The sequence below is a fragment of the Limulus polyphemus genome, unplaced genomic scaffold (genome assembly GCF_000517525.1).
Source record: "Limulus polyphemus unplaced genomic scaffold, Limulus_polyphemus-2.1.2 Scaffold3225, whole genome shotgun sequence".
NCBI classification, from domain to species: Eukaryota; Metazoa; Arthropoda; class Merostomata; order Xiphosura; family Limulidae; genus Limulus; species Limulus polyphemus.
In genome coordinates this window covers 119,512-131,937 of record NW_013668835.1, presented here as the reverse complement: position 1 = coordinate 131,937, position 12,426 = coordinate 119,512, and the positions used below count along the sequence as shown (strand labels likewise).

At 32.1% G+C, this 12,426-nt stretch overlaps 1 protein-coding gene across 1 annotated transcript in view; it reads right to left on the bottom strand.

Moving 5' to 3' along the window:
• Nucleotides 1-563: 563 nt before the first annotated feature.
• The window catches only part of LOC106468932, a 16,999-nt gene continuing 5,136 nt past the window's right edge, over nt 564-12,426 (bottom strand). Inside the window, exons 4-5 of the mRNA XM_013929385.1 lie at nt 1,337-1,479; nt 564-723 (exon numbers count right to left, since the gene is read on the bottom strand). Coding sequence (XP_013784839.1) covers nt 564-723; nt 1,337-1,479 — 303 coding nt within the window. The remainder of the gene's footprint in view (nt 724-1,336; nt 1,480-12,426) is intronic.

Below are 12,426 nucleotides of genomic sequence, written 5' to 3'. Positions count from 1 at the left end.
CTTGTGATAAGGGAAACTCGTCTTTCGTTGTCACCAGAAAAAGCAAGCCTGTTTCCCAAAATATGAACATTTTTAAAGATGATTCATGTTTTGGGAGTTTATTAACGACCTGTTAATATGTCCACTTGCATGTATAAACAATCTGTGCATTTTTATTCCTAGTTTTTAAACTATTTCAAACACGGGAGGGACATTGCAAAGATAACCATGATAAAAATGACTTAGGCTTACCCAGTACAGCTTTTCATTTGATCACTTTCATAAATTGCACTTCAGATTTTTATAAAGCTTACTTTTTTTTATCTTTACACCCATAAGAACAACATTAAGTGAAATGTAGTAAAAACAAAGATTGCATTTACCCTGGTAGGTAAATTAAAATAAGCTTTTACACATGATTTAGGCCTAGTACTTTTTGTTAAAGTAGTAGTAGAAGAAATCAAAGCTATCTTCCCAATTTTAAAATCCTATTTTCAGATAAAAGAGGAAAATCTTACAGATGGTGCTAGATAACTCTGTCACCAAATATTGTTAGTGTGTGTTTAAGGTTAACATTACGAAACCTAACTGTTTTCACTCTTCATTTGGATTATCAGAGTCAATGGATCTCCCACACTGACTGGTCCATCTATCTGATGACCTCTGACATTAAAGCCTTCCTTGATCTCCATATAACACTCAGGTGGAGTTAGAGTGAACACAACGGGGTTTCCCGTATTCACCCTGAAAATAACAGGTAAAACAAAACACAAAGCATTTAATAAACGAAAAGATCAAGGTATATTTTTTAGGAAACGTGACATTCGTGTTATAAAAATTAACAGTTTCAACCATGTAATAAATTAACTTGCACTGATGTAGCCGTTCTACTGGTTTTTGGATCCAACCAACAATGTAAATGTAGACGTTTGGGTAGCTTGAGGGAAGAATAAGTTTGCTATGTTTTCACTGATATGATAAGAACAACACAACTACTCTGGAAAGAATTAACATGGGGATGTAAAATATACAGCTGAAGTAACCATGTTGTGAAGAACATATTCGCTGTAACCATGTTACTACAAAGATGAGGAGAGTAAATTAACGTTCAGTCGTATACGACGAAATGAATTTCTAGCTTTAAAAAAGATTAACTATAGCGACATAATCCTTGAAAAAGATTAATCTTAGAAAAAGTTTCATCGTTCGATTATTATAGAATATATTGATTACCTAACCACAAGAAACATTAAAAAGTAAATTAATCTAGTACAAATATTTTCCTAATTACTTTCCACATTTTCTTGATGGCCATGAATAAAGAAATATAATGTTTTTTATTTTATTTTATACTTACTCGACGTTCGCCAAAGGAAATGTAACCGTTTTTCGAAAATCATAGCCATATTCACACGTAACTCGGAAATTTTCATCCCATTCTTCTTCGATGACAGAGTTATACTGAACAGTAATGGTGTTCCACATGTACTCATTAGAGTGCTGTGCGCGAAACACAAAAGCTACATGAGAACAATAGAACATTTAGCTCTTAGTTCACATTACTCTTACGAATCTGAAAAATACCTTATATATTTTCACCCTACTGAGTCTGAAATACTAGTCCCCCGACTGAAATCAAGGGTTCGATTCCCCTAGGTGGACACAGCAGATAGCCCGATGTAGTTTTGCTATAAAAAAACACAAATAAACACACACTGAAACACTACCTTATATCTTTTCACCCTCACGAGTCTAAAATACCTTATATTGTTCTGATTTATCTCCATTACTTATTCCCCTCCTTCGCTTCAAGAGATTGTTTGATTTTTTTATCTTCATCTTCTTATGGGCAGAGTGTGTGGCCTAGTGGTACAGCACCGACCTAATAATCCGAGAGTTCCATTGTCGCTAAATCGTGACCCGCAATTTTACCCCATAGATACGTTATAAGAGTGACAGTCAAATCCCACTATTCAATTAGAGCATCCTATGAGTTGGCTGCTTTCTTTCTAGTTTATCAGTTCCAAGCTAAGTATTAATAACCAACAAACGTTGTTGTACATAATGCCAAATTTATATTTTATTACATTAAATATGTAACAAAATGTAAGTTCGGCATTATGTAATACAACGTTCGTTGGTTACTACTTCACAATTATAATACGATTAATTAATTATAATTGTGAGTTTGTGAATAACCCAAATAACCACAAAATAATTTTATTTTTGAGAAGAATGATGGGAGTAAGCGAAATAAATATTGGAAATACAAAAATTATTAATTCAGGACCATGATTCTTATTTCTACTGATAAGTTTAATTGTGACGCTGATAAAATTTTAATTAAATTCAAATACGAAATTAAATAAATATTATGTTTCTAATATTGGTTTCACTAAAGCAATATATGTAGACCCACGTATTCAAAATCTGTGTTATGTCCTAGTTCAGAGTATAGAAATAAGAACTAGAACACCTGTGACCGACTTCTTGAAAGCTTTCTTATGTTTATTACAAGGCCAACAAAATATAGTGTTACTTCAATATATCCAGCGATGGCGAATTGATATGGTCGTCTAAGGAGGTTACTGTGTCTGATTGTGTCCAGCTTCGGAAAAATAACATATTCTTCATAGGAGATTACTCTGTCTGATTGTAGAATTCTTGTGGATGTGATTGTGTGAGTCATTGGAGAAAGCTCCCCCCTCCTTTTTTCACGTACAAATGGGCTCTTGTTTATCATATAAGTCCAATCAGCGTGCAAAGTCCTCCGTTGTCATGTGTATTGAGTAGTGTTGTCATACAATAAATAAATTTGTGTTTTGTCCATCATTTCATTTCGCTTTGGGCATCCACACCTATTTTGCTATTTTCTTTAAACCTTTGGTTGTTCAACAAAAATCTAACCGCCTGTACGCTGCATAATCCATAACACATTACCACACGAGAACGAAACCAAAACTTACTAATTCTGTAGAATATTTTTTTTCTGTAATCGCTATCATATTCTCTGTCATCACCAGTTCAACTAAAGAATTTAAGGCCAGTGCATATAGCAAAAAAAAAATGAAATAAGATATTTTGTTATTCTGATAGGACAATGTAAATAGTATCTAAATGAAAATATAAATTCTAACATACTGATAAACTAGAGTACGTAACACTTCATTATAAAACATGACATATTAATAAGTCAGTAAATATATAACTAAGGTATAAACCCCTCACACACTGATAGACCAGAGTATATAGCACTTCAGTATAATTCCTGAAATATTAATAGACCAGAATAAATAGCACTTTTTTATGGTGTCGTGAGATATTACATTTCTTATTTAATTTACCTATTCTATATGATTTTTAGCCGCGGCATAGCGGCTCATAGAATGACTCCGAGTTTTTTCAAGTACAAACTTTTAGCTCATAGCTCCGTCAGCTCTTGACCGATTTGAGATCTAATTACGGTTTTGGACTCAGGAGGCATCTGAATCTAAGATTTCTCTCGAAACTACACAAACAAAACAACACCGATCCAACAAAGTAAATGTGTGCGAAGTTCCGAGTTTTGAGTATATAATCTTGTATTCTAAATAGTCTACAGTCGCAAACATAAACGAAATTCATCTATTTATATAACTCTTCCCTTTAATGTTTTCTAGTGAACATTCGGTTTTTAAATTATGTTAACTATAAAATAATACCAGTAATTTTTAGCATTCTAAGATATTGAAAGGAATAACTTCATTTCAGGAGCTTCTCCTGAACAGCAAGGGAACCTTTTATATTTTTAAGGTGTAACAGCAAGGAAACCTTTTATGTTTTTAAGGTGTAACAGCAACCTTTTATGATTTTAAGGTGTGTTTTAAAAGTTGCTAAGCTAAACGAACTTCCAAAACTAAGGTTGTAAATATGACACGAGAAGAAACTGATTTGATTCTTAATAATTAATTATTTAAATTATCCGTGTATGCTTGTCTGTCTGACTGTAAACACCTAATAAAAAATAATAACATTTGTGAATACTTATGAGGTTTTTATTCTATTCGTTCGCTGGTACTTAAATGCTGCTTTGTGATCATTTTAACTTGTATTAATTCATAGTTAGGGTACTTTATTGGGTATACGATACGCGTTCAATAACTGCATACATGTTTATGATTATTCACAACTGATACGAGTACTTGAAAAATAACGTATCTTAGCAACAACAAAGACGAATACTTTTATCGCTTTGTTTCTCTCCGTGACCTCCATAATGAATAAGTGTCAATTATCCCAAGTACATCCATACCTTTTTATTTTTAGTTTAAAAAAAAAAGACTAGGGTTTTACGTGAATGCTCGTACGAGACCACGTGGCAACATTTATATGTAGCCCGTTTTTCCTTTCAACCCATAAAAGAGTAATGTCAGTAACCAGACCGTTCACCTTGAAGGACGCTAACCGGAGTACAACGTTCTACTAAACTGCTACCCTAATGTCTAATGCAGACATTGACAGCAATCAAGCGTTTTATGTTGCCACGCAACGACGACCTTTTGGTCTTAAGCTTAATGCTTATGTTGCAGTGAAGTAACTAACCTTCATTACTTTCACACAGAAAGAAGTAATTTATTTTCCGTCCAAAGAGGCTGAACACATCAAATCGTTAACAACGAAAACTGACTTAAGCTCTGTCAGCTAGGTGGGACGGAGCAGAAAAGTTTTCCTAAGTACTTTCAGCTTTTCTTGTGTTTACGTCGTGAGATAGTTCCACCACTTATGCTTTTCACTTGACAAACGAAATAAATATTCGTCGTTTTACCACCTATTTAAAATGTCTTTTAAGATGTATCACTATGTACTTTGGATAAGCAAACTTTTAAGGAATTCCATACCCCATTTGTTTGGCAGTAAACAGTTTTCTTCGTTTCTTTCTCATTAAGATTCATAAATATTGTTCAGATATTTTTTCCTTTTCTTTAATGAAGGTATCAAGCATTAAAAAATGTTAATATTTTACTTGGCGTTACCTTCTTAGTGTTACTTTATAACTTTATATATTTGAATTAACTTAGATACTCTTGGTAAATTATTTAAGAATAATTATAGTATTTGTAATTAAACATTATTTAAGTAAACATCATATTTGGTACGTAAACTTGAAGATTGACATATCCTAACTTTGTTTTTTTTTTTGAAAAAGTTATCAACATTTGGATTCGAATACATACAAATTTGAATACAAATAATAATTCAGTTTTAAGTTTTTCTTCCTTCTAAAAGCTTATCATTGAGGTACTTAATTTGTCAGTCTAGTGTGTTAGATATCATGTTCAAATTATCAAACATGAAACAACTGATGAGCACAATAACTGCTTTAATTGCAATAGCATTAACAAAGACAAGGTTTAATAAGTAATCAATATAATATAGGCTGAAAAGAATGTTTAATGCCATGTTTATATTACTCTGTCATTATCGATAAATGCCTAATTCCAGTTTTAAGTTACTATATTTTAATTCATATCTATTCTCTCTTTTTTTCTCTCTTACTTAGAAGGGTTTGATATCCTTGTTAGTAACTGCATAGCCCACAATGGTGCGCAGAAACGTCTTCAGTTGATTGACTCCAACGGGTGAGGGTTAATTTTTACTTGAATGTGTTGATACCTTGAATGAGCTCTAATTTAACTTATTTGGATAAAGTTGAATGTATTTAAGGTGATATTAATCTATATTCGGAAACTGAGTAGAACAATAGAATATAATTTGTAGATAAACCATTTTAGTAACTTCTAAGAATAAAGTAAGTATACACACAAACTCACTTCTCCACAGATAAAGTTAATTTAATGTAAAATCTAAATTTTAACTTTTGTTATGGCAGTTTTAATGCTTATGTGAATTTCACTCAAGTGGAACTGTCAAACAGTTTATGTTCAAACACTTTTACAACAAAGTAGAAAAAGTATCACAATAATAATCAGATTGGAACTTAGTTTTGTGGTTGCACATTTTTTTTTCTTTATTTTAAGTTTTTATTTCCAACGAAACGAACCTAATTGAATGCTAAATATTTCAACTGCTTTCTCTCTATAATTATTTGTAGATGTGTGACCAATAAAAAACTAATCACCACGTTTCGTGGGCACATTACCGGAAACAGTGGACAAGACGTGACGTTGTTTGCCTACTTGAAAGCTTTCAGGTTTACAGGAAGCCTTGCTCTGTACTTGGAGTGTGACATCCACATGTGTCACGGAGCTTGTCCAGTAAGTTATTCTGTTGTATCATTTGAGTAATTCTAATCAATTTGTTGTTGTCGTCATTCAACGCTTTAACACTGACTTAAACTTAAAACGTTTGAATGTCATTTCAGGATATCATGAATTCAGTGTAACTTTCATTCATTCGAAATATCGTGAATTCAGTGCATTTCACTTCCTGTTGTTATTAGTTTAACTCATTGATATCAGTAGTGTTTTGGACATAGTTAACAGCCGAAGTTTCTTTTCACCAAACCTTTTAATAATTGCTAACCACCGTTTCAAAATAATTGATATAATATGTTCCAACTGAAAATTAAGATACCGAGAAAGAAGATATTGATTAAGGTAGAAAAGAAACACTATATGCCTCATTTTCTCAAAATTTCAAGTTCACTGTAGCTTAGAATATCATTTATATAATTTTCGTAAGCGATGTATGCATGGATCTTTCACTTTAATCGACTGTTTCTCAATGGTATTTTTAACTCTGCGCAAGCGCACACATAAGCAAATTGTCAGTCCAGAGGTGAGCATGAAAACAAATATCAAACCACTTAAAAGAGCTGCAAAACCCATCTTCTGTAGACATATGACTCCTCCGTCCTTATAGCCACCTAGATTAAAGATAAAAGTTTTAATGTAAATAGAAATTAGTTTATTAAAACATGTGACTTACCATGTATATTTTCACACTGTATGAAAAGGTTTATAATAATATACATAATTTAAGAATACATTAAAACTTAAGAATAACATAGGACTTTCGATGAGATCCATACATTAAAATGACTTTTTAAAACAGTTTTACATCTTAGTAATACACTAAGTTTATGTAGGTATTTCCTATAACAGGACGTTATCGCTACAAAGTAACCTCAACGGTGGCAATGAACCAATGAAAAAGTGGCATTTTAGATGGTAAAGGAACACGTTGTATTTTTAGCTGGTGGCCAGCTAACGCGTAACTCAACTATTGCATTTCTTTCTTAGTTTAAACTTTTAAAATAATAATCTTTTTTAAGAAGTTTCTACTTTATGCCCAAAAGTCACAATAGCCCGTCTTAAACAAATTACGTTACTTCGGAGTCTTGTTTAGATGTTTAAGAAGTATCTTGCAAAAAAACATACAATCTAAATGAACAAGCATTATTTGAGCTTCTAAGGTGATGGCTACTAGAAGATATTCAAATATATTAATACCTATGCATATAATAAAGAAATAATTAATAACACAAATTTTTAAAGAAACATTTAGAAACATTAAACATTTTGCACAGTTTAAAATATCTTATTTTTTCTTTAATTTGTTTGTTTACACATAATAAAAGTTATGGTTTGATATCATAATATAAGCGAGATGTGAAAAAACCTCCAATAAAATGACCTTTATTCTCTCGCTCCCTTGAAGCGACTCGACTTTTCTCTTGTTGCACTTCCAGAGCTTGGAACAAACTGATGCTTTCTAAAACAGGCGAAGTTGTGGGTTTAGGCTTTAAAACATCAGCTGATCGTCTCTTCAGAGTTCTCCAGTAGCACCGTTGAGACTAACAAGATATAAAAAATAACAACTGTTAAAGTTAAGACTAACACGATAAAAAAGATAACAACTGCTAAAGTTAAGACTAACACGATAGAAAAGATAACAACTATTAAAGTTAAGACTAACACGTTAGAACAGATAACAACTGTTAAAATTAAGACTAACAGGACAAAAAAGATAACAAATGTTAAAGTTAAGACTAACACGATAGAAAAGATAACAACTGCTAAAGTTAAGACTAACACGATAGAAAATATAACAATTGTTACAGTTAAGACTAACACGATGGAAAATATAACAACTGTTAAAATTAAGACTAATTTTGGGATTTCAGATTACGCGTTAACACAGATGGTTTGAGCTTAAACTCTTTTCGTAGCTCAACCAGGCCATATCTGTTAAATACATGAAAAATTAACTACTTCAAATTTTCTTTCTTTATACGTTTTGTTTCATTACATTTTCTATCTACAAAATATTTTGCCTGATGCCATTAATTTCACATCAATTAGCCTGGGTTCATCGAACTAATAATATTTTCAGAAGATAAGTCTCATCTCGTTAACTGTCGAAATTCTCACTAATGTAAACGTGGATTATCAGAAAACTAGAGAACTCCCTTAAGACCCTTCCTAGGAACATTGAAAGTTGCACTGAGTTAATGATATCCTGAAATGAATGAAAGTTGCACTGAGTTAATGATATCCTTTTTTTTTTTATCAAGAACCAAACATTTTTTGTTTACGTAAAAGTACAGTTCAGTATGTTTTCCAAAGTCTATGATCTGCTGTTACATAATAATCACATGTGGCGTGAAATGTTTTGATTTGTAAAACACAATTTCTTTACTATTGAAATATTTAATTGACTGTTATTACCGTTACATTAATGGCAAAAGTAGTTTATCTTATTAACTTGGTTTAATGGCTTCCTTCTTTTATATCACACAGATAGTAAGCTAAGTTCAGTGGCTTACCACCCGTCTGTAACAGTTCCCATGGTAATGTGTAATTCAGTTTCTAATCTGTAACTAAAGCGTTTATGGCAAATAATGGTACTTTCCAGTCACGGTACTTAGAGCGAAACTAAAAATCAACATGGCCGTCAGAATTGTTTCTTTAGTTGGGTTCAAGCCGTTTTTCAGTTCTATAAAAAATAGTTACTAGTATTTTCTTGAATGCCTTAGTTCTCTCCATCATAAATACACATCTTACAATAGTGAACGAACAATTGCACCTAAACTCCATACACCTACCTACCACCCTGATGTGTCTACAATATATTATTTGCACTACATTTGTCATTCAAAATCAAACGTAGAATAATTTCGTTCCGTTCAGTTAGAGTTGCGTTCAAATTATTGTAACAGATCCAGTATTCCTCCTTGTACAAAGGAATACATTTCTAGTAGTATTTATATTTTTGGTTTATTTTCCACAGTTTTCACTCCGTCTGGTGTTGTTTTTTGCAGCTCCTCACCAGTGTAGTATAAAGTTCCCTCGAGTTTTTTTTTATTCACTCCAGTAGACAGTCTCTAGTCTACACTACATGAAATTCGCCAGCTCTTCAATAGGTGTAATAGGTAATTGCAATTTTAATGACTGTAACGGTAACAGCATATTTATATTCTTAATTATTTTGATCGGAAGCTGGGCCTACCTTGGAATATAATGGGCATTCAGAAAAAATTTTACTTATAAGAGAGAGAGAGAGAGATAAAATGTCGAAAGCCGTTCTCAAATATCTAAAGATAGGATTTTCGAAATTCTAGAACGTATATTATAGAAACAAACAAAATATATACAGGAATATATACACATAATCTAGCAAATGTAAACAAGTAACGGGAACAGCGGTACAGAGAAAATAGAAATACATTATAATAGACAATCTCCGATAAACTAATTCTGTAATAAGATATACTGTCTAGCTTTATTGGGTTCAAACAGTTGAAATAATACTGTGATATGCAAGATTTGATTTAAATTTAAGTTAGATTGGTTTGGAAATTCACTATTATTCTCACACACACCCCTTTTTAGTCGTAGCCTTTATTCAAAAAACAACCGACATATTTGATTTGGCATTTTATACTGTATATAGGTTAAATGGGTTGATAAGTAACCTCTAACAAGATTGAATATGCCACCAATAACTCCCTCCCCAGCAGCTGAAAGTGCGGGTCATGTTCAGAAGCATATCACGACTCAACTCTCGGACATCTGAATTCGAAACCCGGCACGCTAACCACTAAGCCATGCCCGGTACCAAAAGTACGGATAGAGCTTCTAGCTTTATAATACACAGTTATTTATAAGTCAGTTAGGTTGTATATTTAGCTTCATACCCAACACTGTTAAATGTTTATTAAACTTTTTCTTTATATTCCGAGGAGATTTTCAACATAACTTGAGCAGCAGCCACACTTTCGCTATTTACGTTCTGAAGCTCCAGGCAGAACTAGATGGATTGTAAGAGGTGTGAAAAACATTAACTGACTGTTAGGAAATTAAAAAAACAAAACACTACACGATATATCTTAGTAAATATTAAAAACTTTTGTGTATAATCAGAATTAAACTACAATCCGAATCAGTTCCTAACCCTACGTGCTGGAAAAAAGGAAAAGTAGAAAATTAATGTTATACAAAAAATTGATCACTAACGTTTTGCAATCGTCATTTTTTATAATGGCAAAAAAAAATGAAATATACCGTTCAGAACCAATTCTATAAAGGTCAAATCATGATTGTGTTTTAAAACTGTTCAGTCCTATTCAGTGATATTAATCCTAAGTTGTATTCAAGCAGAATACAAAATCATCTGAATATTGCATAAAGATGATTTGTAAACTCATGAACTCAACTCACATTGATGGTCGTCACGATAGTATATTAAAGTTGTACCTTAATGTAATAATAGATAAGATGGTCATATATATATATATATATACAACACATAATCACATGTCATGCACACTTTAAACTAAGAGCCTTCGTCTAAGGTATACGATGTAACAAGAAGGTTTACTGGTTTAATCGTAAAGCTCTACAATAGGATATTTGTCTTGTACCCACCACAGGAATCGAACATCAAACTTCAATTCTTAGCACTAGAAGCCCTTAAGCTTACCACTGATCCACTGGGGAATGACATGAACAAAGGTGGTTATGTTATGTAATACTTCAAACATCGTATGAATTAATGGAAATTCACTACATACTTCTGGGGTGGTTTAAGTATAAATTAAATACGTTAGTTAAGCAAAAATCCCAAATATACTAATATATCCTTTCTGAATACCGTAAAAAAGTGAGTATAGAAGCCATCATCGTTTCTTTTCGCATAAAATACTATCTGATTTACGATCAATATACATTTTAATTACTGTGTGTCTGAAATGGTCTAAAATGCATCTTGAATAAATAAAACATTCACATGTAGCAGCTACAACAAAGGTTAACGTAACGGTCAACATTACCCGATCATGGTATTAAACATCTTTGGTTCAGTGCAATGTATGAAAATACAACACACTAAAGATATTCGTCTAGCCAAAGAAAAAAAAAGAGTAAAACGTATTTCTATTATATATATTCTAGATAAGTTTAGATACGTTTTAATAATTAGGTGGTCTTTATTTTACCATAAAAGGTGGGTAGTTATTGTTTGTATCCTGTAATTGCCTAATAAAGATTTTAATTCTGGAACTATTCCTTATTCGATATATAAAGCATATACTTAGTTTTTGTCAGTGTAGTGTCGCTGTTTTGAAAATCAATTTGCGACACAAAATTTCTACGGTCTGACCGACTATATCCACTGAAAGACTAGTGTGATCTAAGTTTTAACCAAGATTCTCTGAAGTTTCCTGCTGGATCAATGACTCAGTCTCTTATTATCTAACAATCACACAGGCCTTGTTTCGTTGCCTAGTGGGTGCTGAACATAGATCATCACTGTTGGCGTTTGTAACAATTGATATTGAAAAACCTATTTAGATAGTATGTTAACATTCAAAAACGTTTTAATAATTTTACGAATACAAATTAGATCACTAAGGGCTGTAGCAACGACTTTAGTTCGTGACTAAATATTAAAAATTCTGAAGTGTAGCCGGAAGAGTCGTAAATTGTAGTTACTAGCTCATCTGCAAAAAAAGGTTGGTATTGATCTCACACCTTTTGTATCTTACGTATGTGACAAGCTGTAGTATCTTGAGACAAATTCATTGACCTACCAACATCTGTACCAATGTTTAAATTTTTTGGTTCGATTCACCAAGTGTTTCTTATTACTTGGTGAAATAGCCTATATTATTAATAAGATGCATTTATGTATACCCTTTTTATTGTGATAACAAATTAAAGATAAGATATTCTTTGAGATGTTTTTTTTTATTTAATTTTTATAACAATCCGAACTTATTCTTCTTGGTTTCGTTCCTTTCACAACAAAGAATCGGCAGATCGTTTCTTTTGATTAATAAAAAAATCAATCCAGTAAAATCTCTTACTTTCTACAAAGTATTCCTAATATCAAGGTGTTCATTTCTCAGAAGACTATAGAACTGCCAAGGTGCGTTTGGTTGAAGAGATTTAAATTGTATTAACTGAATTTGTTATTTGTGGTTCCCCCCCAGTGGCACAGCGGTAT